This window comes from Botryllus schlosseri, chromosome 14, assembly GCF_051294905.1.
Source record: "Botryllus schlosseri isolate E-star chromosome 14, Bs_hap1, whole genome shotgun sequence".
NCBI lineage: Eukaryota > Metazoa > Chordata > Ascidiacea > Stolidobranchia > Styelidae > Botryllus > Botryllus schlosseri.
Window position 1 is genome coordinate 6,192,606 of NC_137249.1, and position 16,274 is coordinate 6,208,879.

General features: G+C 41.9%; 2 protein-coding genes across 2 annotated transcripts; both read left to right on the forward strand.

The window, feature by feature from the left end:
• The first annotated feature begins 3,241 nt into the window (after nt 1-3,241).
• Nucleotides 3,242-5,107, forward strand: LOC145454912 (26S proteasome regulatory subunit 8). The gene has a single exon (XM_080332847.1). The coding sequence runs from the start codon at nt 3,359-3,361 to the stop codon at nt 4,898-4,900; it is 1,542 nt and encodes a 513-aa protein (XP_080188973.1). The 5' UTR covers nt 3,242-3,358; the 3' UTR covers nt 4,901-5,107.
• Nucleotides 5,108-11,180: 6,073 nt separating this feature from the next.
• Nucleotides 11,181-15,996, forward strand: LOC145455265 (activator of 90 kDa heat shock protein ATPase homolog 1-like). Its single transcript, XM_080333211.1, has 6 exons — nt 11,181-11,374; nt 11,778-11,935; nt 12,007-12,120; nt 12,482-12,724; nt 13,671-13,848; nt 15,552-15,996. The coding sequence occupies exons 1-6, from the start codon at nt 11,251-11,253 to the stop codon at nt 15,791-15,793; spliced, it is 1,059 nt and encodes a 352-aa protein (XP_080189337.1). The 5' UTR covers nt 11,181-11,250; the 3' UTR covers nt 15,794-15,996.
• Nucleotides 15,997-16,274: the final 278 nt, after the last annotated feature.

Below are 16,274 nucleotides of genomic sequence, written 5' to 3' on the forward strand. Positions count from 1 at the left end.
TCTACTTATGACCCGTCGTTTCTAAAAGCTTATCGCTCTTTCAATTTAGAGTCCCAATTTCCAGCGCGGCGCTCGACGCTCAGGCTATCGCTCTCCCCCGTGGCGAGCGAGGGCCGATCAAAATGGGCTTTTGCCGCGTTGTAGTACTGGTTGGCGACGTGGCAGAACCGGGCTGCGGTCATCGCCTGAACAGGTCTGAACTGCCCCTCAGACGATCGCGGGTCAGATGGGGCTGCGGGTCTTGCTAGCTCCGCGAAACGCGGCTTTAGGAAGTAGAAGTGTTAATTTTGCACAGCTCGATCGAGCCGCCCCGCCGTCGAAAACCGGTCGTTTACGCAGCCGTCTCGCGCGGATCCGGAACTTGCGCGCCGGTCAACGCGCGAACACGTTCCGCCCCGCGAACCGATTCGGATCGGTCGGCCACTTCCGGGGTCGGCGCCACGGCCCGGGTCACGACGAACACTAGCACAGAAAGCCGTGCCCCGACCGGCGTCGGCCGTCGCCGAGAGCTTCATCGTTTCGTTCGCGTCTGCTCGTTCGGCAGTCGTTGGTTATATACGTACACTACAAAAAAAAATTAGACAATTTGGTCTCAAAATTAGACAAATTTGGTCTCAAATTTAAGAAATGAGGTTGATTTGGTCTCATTTTACCACCCACTCACCATAAATGCTATTTTCGACTCAGACAACCATATATATATTGATCTGAATGGTATACGTGAGTAGTAAGTGGCATGTACCTTGATAACTATATCTAGTGAATACCTTGTAAACTTAGTACAGGATCATCTCAACACTGCAATTTCTGGTCTCTCTCATCCTTCCCCTCCTCCGCTCAGACCCCTAACATTGAAAAGGATGCCCCCAAGGCACTGCTACCATTTTCGATCAATTTCTGGCTTACTTTTGAGACATAAAGTACTTGGTAAGACTAATTTGTCTTTAAGACTTTTTCTGCTAAAAAATCGATTTGAGACATTGAGACCAAACTTGTCTAATTTTTTTTTGTAGTGTATATGATACCTCTACTGCAGTTTACTTAAGTATCACCGATGCAATGAGCAATGACTATATACTCATAAATAGTTTCATGTCCGTGTTACAGAGCCCTTATTTGGAAACTACAAACTCCTATCGATAATGTCACCAACTGTCCTACTTGAGTTACACCAATGTAGGCTACTATTTTGACCTCGCGAGTAACTATATATATTTTATCATTCTACTTGAGTAGCATCAATGTCGGCAACCATCAGGTCTCTTCCAGGAAATATGTTTCATTCTTCTTCTTGAGTAGCTGCCAACATTGAGGCTATACTGAAGTAAAATAGTTCGCGACATTGGCAACATTGACTAGATGGATGCACTCATTCGTTTGTTCCCTGACACTTTTGATTCATTGACTGCAATGCCATTCTTGTTGAACTTGTCTTATTGTGATGATCTTAACGCTGGCGAACCTAGCTCAAAATTTAATATAACCTCATACTGAAATGGAAGCTATTACTAGGCTTACCATACGTCCCGTTTTAGGCGGGATTGTCCCGCTTTTTAACTTATTGTCCCGGCGTCCTGACCAGTCAGCCAAACGTCCCGCTTTTTAAGGCCGTAAGGTACTGCTGAACTAACAAAATTTTCCAATTTTTTTTATTGCAGAATCCTAAAGTATGAAACTAGTTCTTTTCAAAAATGTATTGCTTTTGTCTGATTTCGAATTAGAAGTATGTTAAAATACGATTTTAAAATACGATTTGAAATCAACCATTCTCGTAGAAATTCACCCCCCATACAAGTTCATTGATTTAAACTCACTCAAAATTGTTATAATTCCTCTGCCGTGAGCATTACCGGTATTTGCTACAGAAAAGGAGGGGCTAATACGCCCTACCTATATCTTTACCACCCCTGACGACGTGAGATGCTATGGTAGAGTTGCTTTGGACTGAGTCATATTCATGCTACTATATTATTACCCTCTGCTTATACTATAAATTATTTTGCTAATCTTATTTCCTTATTATGACTTTACCTTTATACTTTATCTTCCCATAAGAACTCTTTATCCTATGTACTCCCAGATTTTATGTTACATAATATCTACCCAAAACACCCATGCTTTGAATTCTTGTCGGTAGGGTCAAGCCCGCCTATGAGAGCTTACGGATGAAGATCCTTTGGCTAAAACACCAGAATGTCTTGTTCACTAAATTCCTACCAATATATATATCTTAAATGTATATATTATATCATGTCTTAAATCTGAACAAGAACTGTGGAGGATCCATTGCGGAAACTCTGTACTACGCCCTTACGGGCGTAGCTATTAGTTTTTCTCGCTATGCTGCCTTGGGCAGCTTAATATTGTAAAATTCTGATCTGGGCCACGGAACATTTTCAAATTGGAGGCGGAGTCGCCCAGAAGTTGCATCGATTACCCCATAGTGTGGGCTCAAAATCATTGTTTATTTGGGCGGGAGGGGGCTAAAACATGTGCTTTCGGTCCCGGTTACACAACACACAGCCGCATACTCCTGAACCGGACCGTGACAACCTCGGGTCTATGAGCAAAGCGTTGCTAGTGTGACGTCATAATCCAATTTGAAATCCACTAGTGGGCGCTAAAAAGTGTCCCGAATTTGGGTTGCTGAAATATGGTAACCCTAGCTATTACGAATATTTACACTGATTCCTAAATATCACTGGCTCGCATCATTTTCTATCCGGTCTTTGCATACCTTGTTTACCTATCTCATGCCATCTCAACAGTTGCACTTGCGCGGCATATTCATAATTCCCCAAGCCTCCCGAACCATTCTGTCCAATTAGCACTATATGTTTTGCTGGATAAGTCGGGTCAATGTTATATTGCAAACACACACTGCAAGTGATGAGTCCATTAGTTCTGAGTTAGCTGCAATTGTCACTGTAAATGTAAAGACACTTATTATGGCAATGACATGTACTTGTTGATTGTCCCTTGTCTTATGACATTGATCATCAAATTATCATTAACTGGCAATCGATATCCACATATCATAACGAATCATTCATTTCTTGTATACACAGTATCCAACATTTTTTGCTCAAATTCTCATAATAGTAATTCACTGAGAAATATATATAAATATTGAAATAAACCCGTATATTTTCAGTTGACACTCTGCATGGATAATCGTCAGCAACCATAGTGAAGCATTGAAAAAAACATTGTGTATCACCAATCACAGCGCCAAATATGTAAAATTGATATCTTTGATTCTACAGTTGATACTACGTCTAGGCATGAGAATTTTATAACGAATGGTCCAGGCCATTGATGTGGAGAAATTTCTCAAGTTCCCCGAATAGTTTTGTATATGGCTGGTAGGGAAAAAAAGAGATCATCACCCCGTAAACGCACAAGAAACGCTAGCAAGAGCACAGATAGGAAGACCACCGGTGTCAATACTCGCAACTCAACGTCGAAAAGCGCCCGGAACTCCCCGATCAACAGTCCGAAGAAAAGAGTAAAACGCGACAGCAAAGTACAAATCGATACAAAAGCAGAAAACGGTACAAACGGAACGAAAACCGAGAAAGAGCTTCTGGTTTGTGTTCTGGAGAAGCAAGCAGGAATGTTACAAAAAACTCGAAGTAGTACTCGCCATGTGGAAAGAGGAGAGGCTGCGACTATCCAAAAACTCGCTACTTCAGTAGCAAAATTGGAAATCGGCAATTGCGAAAAGGGCGGAATAGAGCAATACTACCACACGAAAATCCGAGACTTGCAAATGGTCGTGAACGAAAAAGCCAAAAATGTACGCAGACTGCAAGCTCAGCGCAACGAGTTGAATTCAAAAGTACGCATGTTACGAGAGGAATTACAGCTCCTGCAAGAACAAGGGTCATCTGTCGGAGAAGTCGTCAAGCCCATCGACAAGAAAAAGGTTCTTGTAAAGGTTCATCCCGAGGGAAAGTTTGTTGTCGATATCGACAAGGCCATTAATATCGAAGACGTGACACCAAACTCTCGTGTGGCGCTGAGAAGCGACAGCTACGTCCTGCACAAGATTCTGCCCAACAAAGTCGACCCTCTCGTGTCTCTTATGATGGTGGAAAAAGTGCCAGACTCCACCTACGAAATGGTCGGCGGCTTGGACAAGCAGATCAAAGAAATTAAAGAGGTAATCGAATTGCCGGTGAAACATCCAGAGCTTTTTGAAGCTCTCGGCATCGCGCAGCCGAAGGGAGTACTTTTGTACGGACCTCCAGGCACCGGGAAGACCTTGCTCGCGAGAGCTGTTGCTCATCACACGGACTGCACTTTCATCAGAGTGTCGGGATCGGAGCTGGTTCAGAAATTTATCGGAGAAGGATCAAGAATGGTGCGAGAGCTGTTTGTAATGGCTCGCGAGCATGCTCCGTCTATCATCTTCATGGACGAAATTGATTCTATCGGCTCCTCAAGGCTGGAAAGTGGAAGCGGTGGCGGAGATTCCGAGGTGCAGAGGACGATGCTGGAACTGCTAAACCAACTGGACGGTTTTGAGGCTCATCAAAATATCAAAGTCATCATGGCCACCAATCGTATCGATATTCTCGACAGTGCGTTGCTCAGACCCGGCCGAATCGACCGGAAAATCGAGTTCCCCCCACCGAACGAGGCCGCTAGGCTCGACATTTTGAGGATCCACTCGAGGAAGATGAATTTGACGCGAGGCATCGATCTCGGGAAGATTGCCGAGCAAATGCCCGGAGCTTCCGGGGCTGAAGTGAAAGGCGTCTGTACGGAAGCCGGGATGTACGCGCTGAGGGAACGCCGCGTCCACGTGACACAGGAAGACTTTGAAATGTCGGTCGCTAAGATAATGCAAAAAGACACCGAAAAGAACATGTCCATGAAGAAACTTTGGAAGTAAAAACGTGTTTTTGACTCGCGCGCGAGCCTTGGCTTGCAATATCTACTTGAAATGCTACGCTTCGTGTTTGTTTGCATTTCCGAATACGGATCGGTTCCTTTTCTTCTGAACAAGCAGTCGCGTATTGTGCGGCATTAGGGAAATTTCTGGTCGATCGCTCGGCGTTATGTGAAAACGAAATGTAAATAAATTTATGGCAACTTGAAACATGTGTGGGAAGTCTTGATTTACACGTATGCTAAGATCAATGGGTCCTTTAATGTCATGAGTAGGGCGATTTTTTTACCTACAAAACGGAAGATTTTGACCTAAAAAATCGAAGTTCTGACAATTTTTGACCTTAAAAATCTTGATTTTGACCTAACGTATGCAAATTAGGTGTTTTCCCACACATAGGCGCCGAAATGGTTCCATATCGATGACGTCATCGTCGTACTAGAACGCACTTTACTACATGCCGCTGGTGTACGTCCGTGCAGCGCTAAACCATCGTGCGACGTTGTATTACCGGCCCCTCACTCATTAATATCAAACCATGCAGTAGAGTTATTGAATGGAATCTAAAAGCGGTACGATCATTCAAGAGTGTGATTGCGCTACTAGTCCGTTCGACGGAATATAGACGGCTCCCGTTCAAATGCACCGAACAAGAATCAGAATTTACGTCACTGAGAATTTGGAGTTGCATTAATGTTATTCACGCGCAATGCACCGTGTAAGTAACGAAATATACTACGCAGTGGCCTGGCAAGTTCGCAAGTAACACACGACAACTCTCGAAAACGAGGTTTCAAGCAGACAATGATAATCACAAACGCGAAATCGCGCAACCAATCAGTAATTGTCTCTTGAAGTTTCTGGCTTCGCGTTTAGTAGCTCGCATCGCGGCAATTGTTTGCAGATTAAAACAGCGATTTTGGCGCATTGGTGCATTTCCCTATTTTCGTTCGCGTCTTCGCTAAGCATTTTTGGAGTACATCGGACCATCGGTGTATATGACGTAAAGGAAAAATTATGTAACGTCCTATCCCAATTTAATATAACGATTATGGGCTAGAATCAATTCCGCTTCCGGGCGTATGCCGCGATCTTATCACTGGAAATCCACTGTCTACCAAATGTCCAATAGTTTGAAATTCGATATTGTTGTTCTCGATACGAGTACGTCCAGCTATCAAGTTTAGGGAATATAGAAGGTTCCCTGTTCAAACGAATCGAATAAATTCAGAATTTGTGCCACCCAGAATCTCATGATGCATCAGTATTTCACAAAGCATGGCCTACCGCACGTTAATAACGAAAGGAACACTGAAAAATGGCATTGTGCGACAATTGCGGAGTACGAATGTATCAAGCAGAAAACAAGAAATATAGATGATGGGAAACGAGAAAGCGTGTGTTCTCATCGGTATCGCCACGAATGGGTTTTGTGTCTGACACCTTATTGAGTAGCTTTCCTCGCGACAATTGTTTTCTCATTATATCAGTGTTTAAGCTGTATTGCTGATTTCTCGATTAATGTCACTAGCAAAGTCTTATTAGAGAAACGAATATGCGCAGAAATGAATTCCAATTTGCAGGCATACACGAATACACTGCCCAATTTCGCGCTCCGATTACCAAGACTATCACGAAGCCAGCTTGCGCAAGGATTGTTTTGTAAACGAATACGGGCGCACATAATTTTAGATTGTAGAAAAGCATTTGGACGCCTGATCAGGAGAGGAGTTCTGGGATCGTGCATCTCAGCACACGCTAGGCGCGTAGCCGGCCGAAAAATGAGGGCGATTTGGATTTTTTCAAATTTACCGATGGCATCAATTCATTAGGGTTAAGTACATGCCTAAATGACGAGCATATAATATCCTCATCGTGTTGACGATTCTAGTATGATAAGCTTGCCAAAGAGTCCGGAAGTGCCGTCAATTAGCGAGTCCCCGATCTCTGGTGAATAATTAAATATGCGCGCGTATTACGCAGCCTCGGCGATAGTTTTCGCAAATCAAAATCTACGTACAACCTGACCGCACCGATTTTAGGTGGTTGAGACCTTTCTCGTCTTTTAGAACTCAAGCCTTGATACACATCTTCTGATCGCTACGTTTAAGTATTAGCGGAAATCAATTAAGCACGTTAAAGTCTGTTTGCGGCGATTCGACATTATTCAGTTTCGCGATGTTGCTCTTTATTCACTATGACATATTAACAATCACTAATCAGCGTAAACTCGACCGCGTTTTCTCCAAACCAGCGACAGATAGAAGCCAAAGCATGCTAGACCCGAGACGCGATAGTTAGGCCAGTAATGACCTTTTTCGCGCCAGGCCTATGCGATTGTGTAGGCCAGCTGCGCTACCTCGTAAGTCGGCGCTTATGTTCCCACATAATGTTATAATTGTATTACTTATCTTCATTTCTGGTTGGAACTGTCTGTCCTTACGAAGTACAGTTTGGCCTGAAAAAAAACTTTTTTTGCCTCCAAAACTGACAAATTTTTACATGAAAAAACTTTATTTTAACGAAATCTGGCCCTATGAAGTATTCCAGTAGTTACATCACGCATTATGGTAGATTCAACGAAAGATACTTTCCTACAATCTCGGGTAAAATGTGTCCGTCCTTACAAAGTAGCTTGCCAAGAATGGAGAAAGAACGTTCAACAGCAGCAGTTGTTGGCAGACAACACTGAAGTTGTGCGTACGTACGCACACTGCTCGCAACAAACCGTGTTGTTTCATTCTAGCAATGGTGTCTAGCTGTCTACATCACAATTTTTCATCATGCGCTTCTTGATATAAGAACCATGCAATGCCCACGCACTCTTGCTTCAGTTGGAATATTGCGGTACGTTGATCATAACACCATGTCAACCTATTTGTTTCATTTGAATGTTATGATTCACAATGGGCCGTCTACAACGGCAGGCATATAGTATAAAGTAGGCTCCAAAAAAGCTGTGAAATGTCAAATGATAAGTTTACCGACAGTTCAAAATCTACGATAGAAACGAAATGCAGGTTGCAAAAAACTTTCAACTTTGTCAAAAATTTTGACATTTTTCGATCTAACACTACAATTTTGACCTTTTTTGACATGTCAAAAAAATCGCCCTAGTCATGAGGGATTACAAGTCGCTTTGTTTTCTATCAGTGCGAGTGTTTGTTGAAGATGGATTTGCAAAGCTGATTCCTCCAGGTCACATTACATTAACTGCAGTTACGTTTATGGATATAGCCAGGTGGTCAGTAACGAACTACTACTTTTTTGAAGTACTCAAGTATAGGATATGCCTACTTGCACTACTTACGCAAGTGTTTTTTTTTATAGACTACTTCCACTTTTTGTTGAACAGTTATGTAGGTACAACTGCTAACCAGAGATGGTCAGTAGCGAAGTACTTCTACTTTTTGAAGAACTTGAAGTATATTTTCCTACTCGCATTACTTATTAGGTAGTTTTGATTTTAGACTACTTCTTCTACTTGACCGTTGACAGTTTTTGAGGCAAAAATAGGCATAGAATACTTACTTGTGAACCGCCTCTTCTACTTCTACTAGAGTAGAAATTCCGGCGTTACTTCTACTTGTGTAGCGACGGTGACTACTTTGACCACCTCTGCTGCTAATTTTATAATCTTGGGATTTTGAAGAGTAGAAAGATGTCTTGGGAAGTGTTTTGGTTACTTTTATGTATTGAATCATCATATTAACGTGAAATATTCCACTACTAAATCCACTTTACGAAACTACTTTCTTGAGTACTATTCCCACCTTTTATTTCTACTTGAAGTCATTTTGACACGTCTTAGGAATCGCTCCTTGTAATTGTAGAGAAGATCATGACCAAAAAAATACGCAAGATTTATAGAAATGGGCAATTCGGCGCCGGCCATTACCGCGCTACGACGCACCAAGACATATGAAGTTGGCCGAAAAGAACTGCTCTTATGCTGACCGTAAACTTCGATATATATACGTTACATATTTGTTCAATTGTCCATATAGGCGCTAAATGGCTGGCGCCGAATGTGTCCTGTCCTGGGAATCCGAACTCCACAAGACAAATGCCACCCCGCGGGAAAAAATTATTTGCCAGTGAAGAAATACCAATTTAAAATCGTGTGCGTCTTTTAGTTTAGTACGTTTGAGCGATTTCCATGTTTTTGACCTATAGCAGGCAGGATGTCTGGAAACAACATCATTTAACGAAGTCATTATACCAACGAGTCCGCCCGAAACTGCTAATTATTATTTTACGGGTGCTACATTTTCCAAAACACCTCACTCAGCTGTACCGGTAAATCTGATTACGTCAGTGGTTCCCAACCTTTCCCCCCCCCCCCACGTACCATTTCTAGGTTTTATGCAGTGCTCGCGTACCATGGTACCAACCACCTACATATGTTACGCGCGCCGAAGGCTAACAAAATGTTTCCACCGTGTTGAGCTGCCAAAGGCAGCGAAACATACATAAAACTGCCCATTTTAAGGCGCACTATATAATTTCTGTATTGGCTCGATTTGGAATTCTTGTGGTCAAATATTTAGAACGGAATTTGGCTCGGTATGAATCCCAATGCTTTACGACTAGATCTCTTCCCCGTAGGCCGTCATTGGTCGGATTGTCCCTACCCAAGACGACGACCTCACTACGACGACGACGGCTTCAAAAAACTCAACATCAACAACACCTGAACTAATAACTCTATTTGGTCGAAAAACAACAGCACAGAATCTATACTCGCGAGATAGTGTAATGGTTAAGCGTCCGGCTTCTCGAGCGGTAGGTCGTGGGTTCGATCCCCGGCCGGGTCATACCAAAGACTCGAAAATTGGTATCCGCAGCTATCCTGCTAGGCGCTCAGCAATCACGGATAGCATGGAGGACATAAAAAAACGGGGGCGCAGACTAGATGACCTCATGGGGCCGTATCGCAACTCCGTCAAAGCATATCGATGGTGCAGGCGAAAAAGAATATCATCTCTCTCTCTCTCTCTCTCTCCACTGGATTACGTGAACAGAGAGACGAAGTGCTGTTTCGGTCCTGTTCATAACGTTACTTCTACTTGAGTAGCAATGTTGACTACACTTTGGCCACATCAGGTAGCCAGCCGAAAAAATGGGGAAATGAATTTACAAATTATGAAGTTTCTTTGAAAGCAAATTATTCTATTCGAATTGACTGGCGTGTACTACCTTTTTAGCAGATATCGCAATGATCAGAGAACAATCTTTGTGTTGGCGAATTTACGCATATAAAAATCGGTTACTGCGTTAGTTTTGCAGTATGTGTGCGTGTCATAACATGGCATGGTCATGGTCAGGTCTGTAACCATAGTATTCTAAAAACACGGTGCCGTAACCTTGGACTATCGCCTGTGACTACATATGCTATTATAACGAATGGGACCCTAATATATAGTTCTTCGCCATGAATCGCATGGTGAGCACTGACACCTCAAAGGCCAAGGTGGGAGTTTGCATATTGATTGACTTCACCAATTCGATATGAGTCCTTCCTCTCTCTTTATTTCAAATTCCAAGGTATGAGCTTGGAGTTGGAAAAGGAGTTTGATTGATTTAAATCCCCATTTTGACTCGCATCCTTCTTTTCTCGTCATTGTATTGCAATTTGTGTATCTTGAAATAAAAAAAAATAAAAAAAAAACGAAACAATAAAACATAATGATTGATGGAGTTAACAAAATATTCCCGCATCAGAACTTTTAGTACCCTCGTGTGGTTTTAAAGATACTTAAAGACTAGTATCTGTACTAGTATCAGATTCGATGGTATCAATAAACTAATAATAGTGTTTCGCAACAACGTATTGTAACAAATTTAAAAAAATCGTCGGCTCCATTGGAATATTTGATGCGTGAGATTGTATTCACAAGTCCCGCCAATGTATTCGTTGCACTTCACAACCGATTGTTCGAGAAAACACAAACGCGAATGTGCGGAAGGCATGGGATTAGTGTAGTTATGAAGAGGAGTTGCGTTCTGCCATCTGTGCAGCATTGTTGTGATATCCTGATATTAGATTTAGTGAGATTGTCATTCCTGTTGAAAACACTAATTTGAAAGCGATTTACGTTACCAACAACTGCTCAGGACTCAGGAGTAACGGTCTAATTCAAGTGTCAAATTGAATATGATATCACATAATACAAGTTTATTTTACAAAACGACCTTCACCTTAACCGTAATACAGGTAGAACGGAATCTCCAGTATTTAACATGAATCGCTTGGGCATTGCTCTTACAATTCTCAATTAACTGAGCACTTTTCCATCATCAATTGCAGATTGGTCATTCTTAGACTCTGCCTAATAATATTTTAAAGAGACATGGCTAAGTGGGGCGAAGGAGATCCCCGTTGGATCGTGGAGGAGCGGGCTGATGCTCACAATGTTAACAACTGGCACTGGAGGGAAAGTGATGCAACACAATGGTCAAAGACCAAGTTCAGAGGTCAGTTTATAAAGTATACGCAATCCACTTGGCACTTGGATAATACTATATAATTTATTCAAACTACTGTAATAGTTTTTTTATTCCATTCTTATGTCCGTGTGATGATTGCCGTTAAGCGCCAAAGTTAAATCTTTAACCAGACTTCAATACAGACCTTTTGTCATGTGTAGCTAAATCCCTAAAAGCTAATAGGCCTAGACTAGGAACCGGTGTCCTGTGCTCACACAATTCCTTAGAGAGTCATCGCTGCTAAGCAAAACGTACCGAGATACCGGTCATGGGCCTAGTCAGTGACCGCTTGCATCAATGAATATTTACTTGAGCACAAATATTCAATATTCATGCTTGTTCACTTCACTGAAAATGTATAGTCTGGTGATACGATGCTCTGTACATCTAGAACTTTTGGAAGGAATGGTGATTGAAGATGAGAATATCGGTTCCTGTACATTATCAAGCATCTCATGCGAAGGAGAAGCATCCGTCAGCAATCGCAAAAATAAAATCATTTGTTTCTACGAATGGAACATCAAAGGAAAATGGAAGGGCCGAACAAAAGTAAGGATCGAAAAGTGCATTGCTTATATTTGTTTACGTTTTGAACACTCACCCTATCCGTGCTATGGCAGGGTGATGACAAATGGTATAAAGGTGACCTATCAATTGAAGGCATGAGCGAAGAATACTCTCCCGAGGAAGTAGAGGTTGAAGTGAAAGTTCCAAAGGAGAATTCTGAGAGTAAGGTGGGATTAGAAAACTTTCAAAATGCCCTTATTGACATTGTTTTGATTACTCAAATGATTGCACCAATCCGTGTAGATGAATTTTGTAGTTTCTTCAACCATTTGAATTAAAAATGCTTAAAATTGATTGAAATAAGACTAAGGACACAGTACAAGCCAATAGCCTAGCCAGCATACTTGAATGACTTCTATGATATTTAAGCCTGGATTGCCGAACAAACTCAATAACCTGCACATTTCCTTTTGGTCTAGCAACAATTTACACTTGATGTATAAAAGATCTACGGATTCCAGCTCCCGAGAATCCTAAATTATTTATTCGGCAACAAATTTCTGATTTGCAAGAAATTCCATTTCGAAGGAGTTGAATATGATGATGAAGTCCCTGGGGGTGTCTCTCGTGAGGGGGAAGCTCGCAAATTATCTCGATGCACTGCGTAATATCTATGCCTCGCAACTCATCCTTTCGCCGAAAGAGAGAAAGCCAGATCCAAACACAAGCGCGCTGTCGCAAACGAATTCTGATTCGATGAAATCAAGGATGGAAAACTTGGCGATGAACGACGCTATGAAACGGTGCGACAATAAAGCTGGAAGTGTTAATGTAAGATTTCTCTTTCTCTCAGATTAAAATGCATTGTATGATGCCCGAGTATTTGATTTATAAATAATATCATCATCAATCATCAATTGTATTTAGATAGGTTACAAACATTCATGGAAACAAATTAAATAATGGATGATGGGTAGTTTACAAAATTGTACCTCGTATATTTCTACTATTCTAGATGGAACAGAACACAGGGCGCCGGTCTGGGGTAGTCTCTGTAATCCACTTCTTAATTTCGAAGTAGCGCAAGCTTCAAGCTAGGGTTGTAATCAACTCTCAAGGCTCCTAGTCACAAGTCAATTTCACTTTTATAGTTTTTGCTCGAATCAATTGGAGTCATTTTCACATCACCACCGAGTCCAAGTCGGCGAGCAGAGGATCGTGTCATAGCGGTATGACTCGAGTCCAAGTCATTCGGTATGACTCGAGTCCAAGTCATTGTGTAGACTGTTCAGTTTCGAGTTGAAGTCTTTTTAAACCCACTTTTGTTATCGAATGATTCGCATTCATAATATGGTCATTTTCCTCACTCTTACAGTTTCTGATCGCATTTTCACGTACCGGTATTAGTACTAATAGATTAAATACCATATTGTGGTAACTTTACTATTCTTCGAAATTACAATGAAAGTCGATCCGTAAAAGAGATAAGCATGAGAACTGATGCTAAAACTATTTTCTACTTTTCGAAGTTGAAATTGTTTAAAGTAAGCAGTTCAGCGTAAAAAAAAAACTGTTCAAATAGAAGTGAATGTAGTCTGAATACGAATACTTACAAAAACAACTTGGGAAAGTAGGCCAATCGTGCTTAAGTAGCCTACTCTGAAAATTTTATGTTCTAGTGCACCTACTGATGGTATTGTGCGTTATTTACTATAATACCAGTTGTACAGGCTAGTTCAGTAGCCTAGCTTATCGAAGGCAAATTCTGTCTCCCTAGTCTGGCATCAAAATAGTGACGAAAAAGATCACAATGACGGAGACCTTCATGACGTCAATCGGCGAGCTGTACGCGACACTCACGCAGAAAGATCGCATGGCTGCGTGGTCGAGAAGCCCGGTGAAGCATGATGCAGAGGTCGGCTCGTCCGCTGTTTTGTTCGATGGAAACATTGAAGGTGAGCCGACTTATTTTTGGTTTGTCTAAATGAATGAAAAGACTGGAATACGTATAAGCCTCCATGTTGTAAATCTATCGTAGGCGAACTGGTTGTTTGAAGCCTTTGAAAAATTCAATTTATAAATGTTTTGGCTGTAAAAAGCATGCAGAAAATTAAAGGGGCACTGCACTCTAAAAATGATGTGGTCTCAAATTGATGGGCAAAACGAAAAAAAAAAATTTTGGCCGCAGCCGTTTTCTTTAGAACGCCACCGTAATGGAGCTGCAATTTATTGAAATTTCCGCAGGGGTTTCACGCTCCACGCTTCACGCCGATGTTATGAAGGAAAAATATCTGTCCTAAAGAAATAGAATACACTAGGCCCGGATTTTGACATAAATCTCCTGACTGGACATCATCCGTTGAACGCGGTATCTAAACCACTTTAGCGTGTACACTGTACAATATATCTCCTTCATGACATTGGCTGACAACTATATAAAGTTCGATCTCTGCGTGACTGCTGGAGCGTGAAACCCCTGTGGAAATTTCAGTAAATTGCAGCTCCATCACGGTGGCGTTCTGAAGAAAATGGTTGCAGACTGCGGCCAAATATTTTTTTCGTTTTGCCCTTCAATTTGATTGAGACCACATCATTTTTAGAGTGCAGTGCCCCTTTAAGCTCTATGCGGCAGGGTTGCAACGAATTCACAAGGTTTTGAGTCACAAGTCAATACCGCTTTTGTAATTTTGACTCGATTCAAGTCGAGTCATTTTCAATTCACCACCGAGTCAAGTCCAAGTCGGCCACCAGAGGGTCGAGTCTGAGTCATAGTGTTATTACTTATTACCTGAGTCTGAGTCCAAGTCATTGAGTTAACTGTTCAGTTTAGAGTCAATGTCTTGTTAAACCCACTTTTTACGACTCTGCTTGGTGATATCGAATACTTCGCACTCATGACATACTAATTTTCCTCACTCTTAACAGTTTCAATTTGCATTTTCAAGTAGCCTTCATGAAATACCAATAATGTGGTAGCTTTATTATTATTCAAAATTACAATAAAATGCCGGCCATGGCTGTCCGAGTCTCGAGTCACATGACTTCGTCCGAGTTTTGAGTAGGCTACCCTGCGTAAAATTGCAGATGAATTGGTTCCATTAGTTTTCTTTGAAGATGATGCTGAACCCACTGGAAAATATATATTTATAAGGTGTTGTGGATCTGTTTCGCTCGAATAGTAATCGCTCATACCTAGGATTACCGTACGTCTTCTATTTTGACTTTTTTGAACGTGTCCCAAATGTCCTCTTAAGAATTTTGGTTAAATATAGAGCAAATTTCGACTGAGATGCAGTAAATCAGCACTTAAGTAACGCTCCGGCTGCTATTTCGGGAGCTAAGCCGGAAAGTTGACCTTTTTTTTGGTCAACCGAGCGCGAAGTGCGAAAAATTCACCATTTTTTCAAGATTTCCCTCGGATATTGCAGGTCTAAAAATTTTGAAAAAGCGTCCTCTTTTCAAATTTCCAAAATATGGTAACCCGACTCATACCTATGTCCAATTAATGCGCCAATTTGACCTCTGCGTACAACTTCAAACGTGTCTGGTCACTGCATATACTCGTTACCTGTAGCCTACTTATCGTTCATCACTCTGGTCAGGTTGCGACGCCTGATTTCGGTATTGGTCCTATTTGACAATGTGGTTTCTGTTTCAGTTGAGTTTACGGAGCTCGTTCAAGATCAGCGGGTCGCCATGAAGTGGAGAATGAAATCATGGGTGGCCGGACACTTCTCATCCGTCAAGATATCCCTGGAGCAAACTGTGGACGGCGCGAAGCTGAAACTCGAACAATCCGGGGTACCGGAAACGTCGGTGGAGGCCACCATGCAAGGGTGGAAGCGTTACTACTGGTCTGCGATAAAGATGACTTTCGGCTATGGAGCCAGGATCATGTGACGCAACGCTTTGGACGGGAATCGAAACTCTGATGCTATTAGTTGAATTCTGTGATTGTCAAAATATCTTCTCCTACTTTACGCGGTTCGCAGCGTATGCAGCTCACCTCAAGGGCAATTCCTATAATCTGTTGGCGTGTTGTGCCCGCATCGCTTATTTTTATTATCTGGCACAATTTATTACATTGGCATGCTTGGAATGTATCGGTTTGGGTTGAGTTGAGACAGGAGTCAAGGTAAGACATCAGGGAGGAGGTCGTCACTAGCAAAGTAGTACAGTAATGTCTCGTCTACTTTCACTACTTATTCTAGTTACTTTTATTTTTGCTACTATCTTTTCTACGTCGAAGGGTTATTGAAGTCAAACTACTTAATACTATGTGTCGAATCGAAAGTAGTATACGGACATGTTTACAGCATTGTTGGGATCAAGTCACTACCTTCGAGTCACGAGTCATTGCACATCTTGACTCGATTCAAGT

Excerpts from the sequence above, each read along its gene's own strand:
- LOC145454912 (XM_080332847.1), top strand. The coding sequence starts at position 3,359 with ATGGCTGGTAGGGAAAAAAAGAGATCATCACCCCGTAAACGCACAAGA.
- LOC145455265 (XM_080333211.1), top strand. The coding sequence starts at position 11,251 with ATGGCTAAGTGGGGCGAAGGAGATCCCCGTTGGATCGTGGAGGAGCGG. Across the intron at positions 12,121-12,481 it reads AGGAGAATTCTGAGAGTAAG|GAGTTGAATATGATGATGAA; the intron begins GTGGGATTAGAA and ends TCCATTTCGAAG. Across the intron at positions 13,849-15,551 it reads GTTCGATGGAAACATTGAAG|TTGAGTTTACGGAGCTCGTT; the intron begins GTGAGCCGACTT and ends TTTCTGTTTCAG.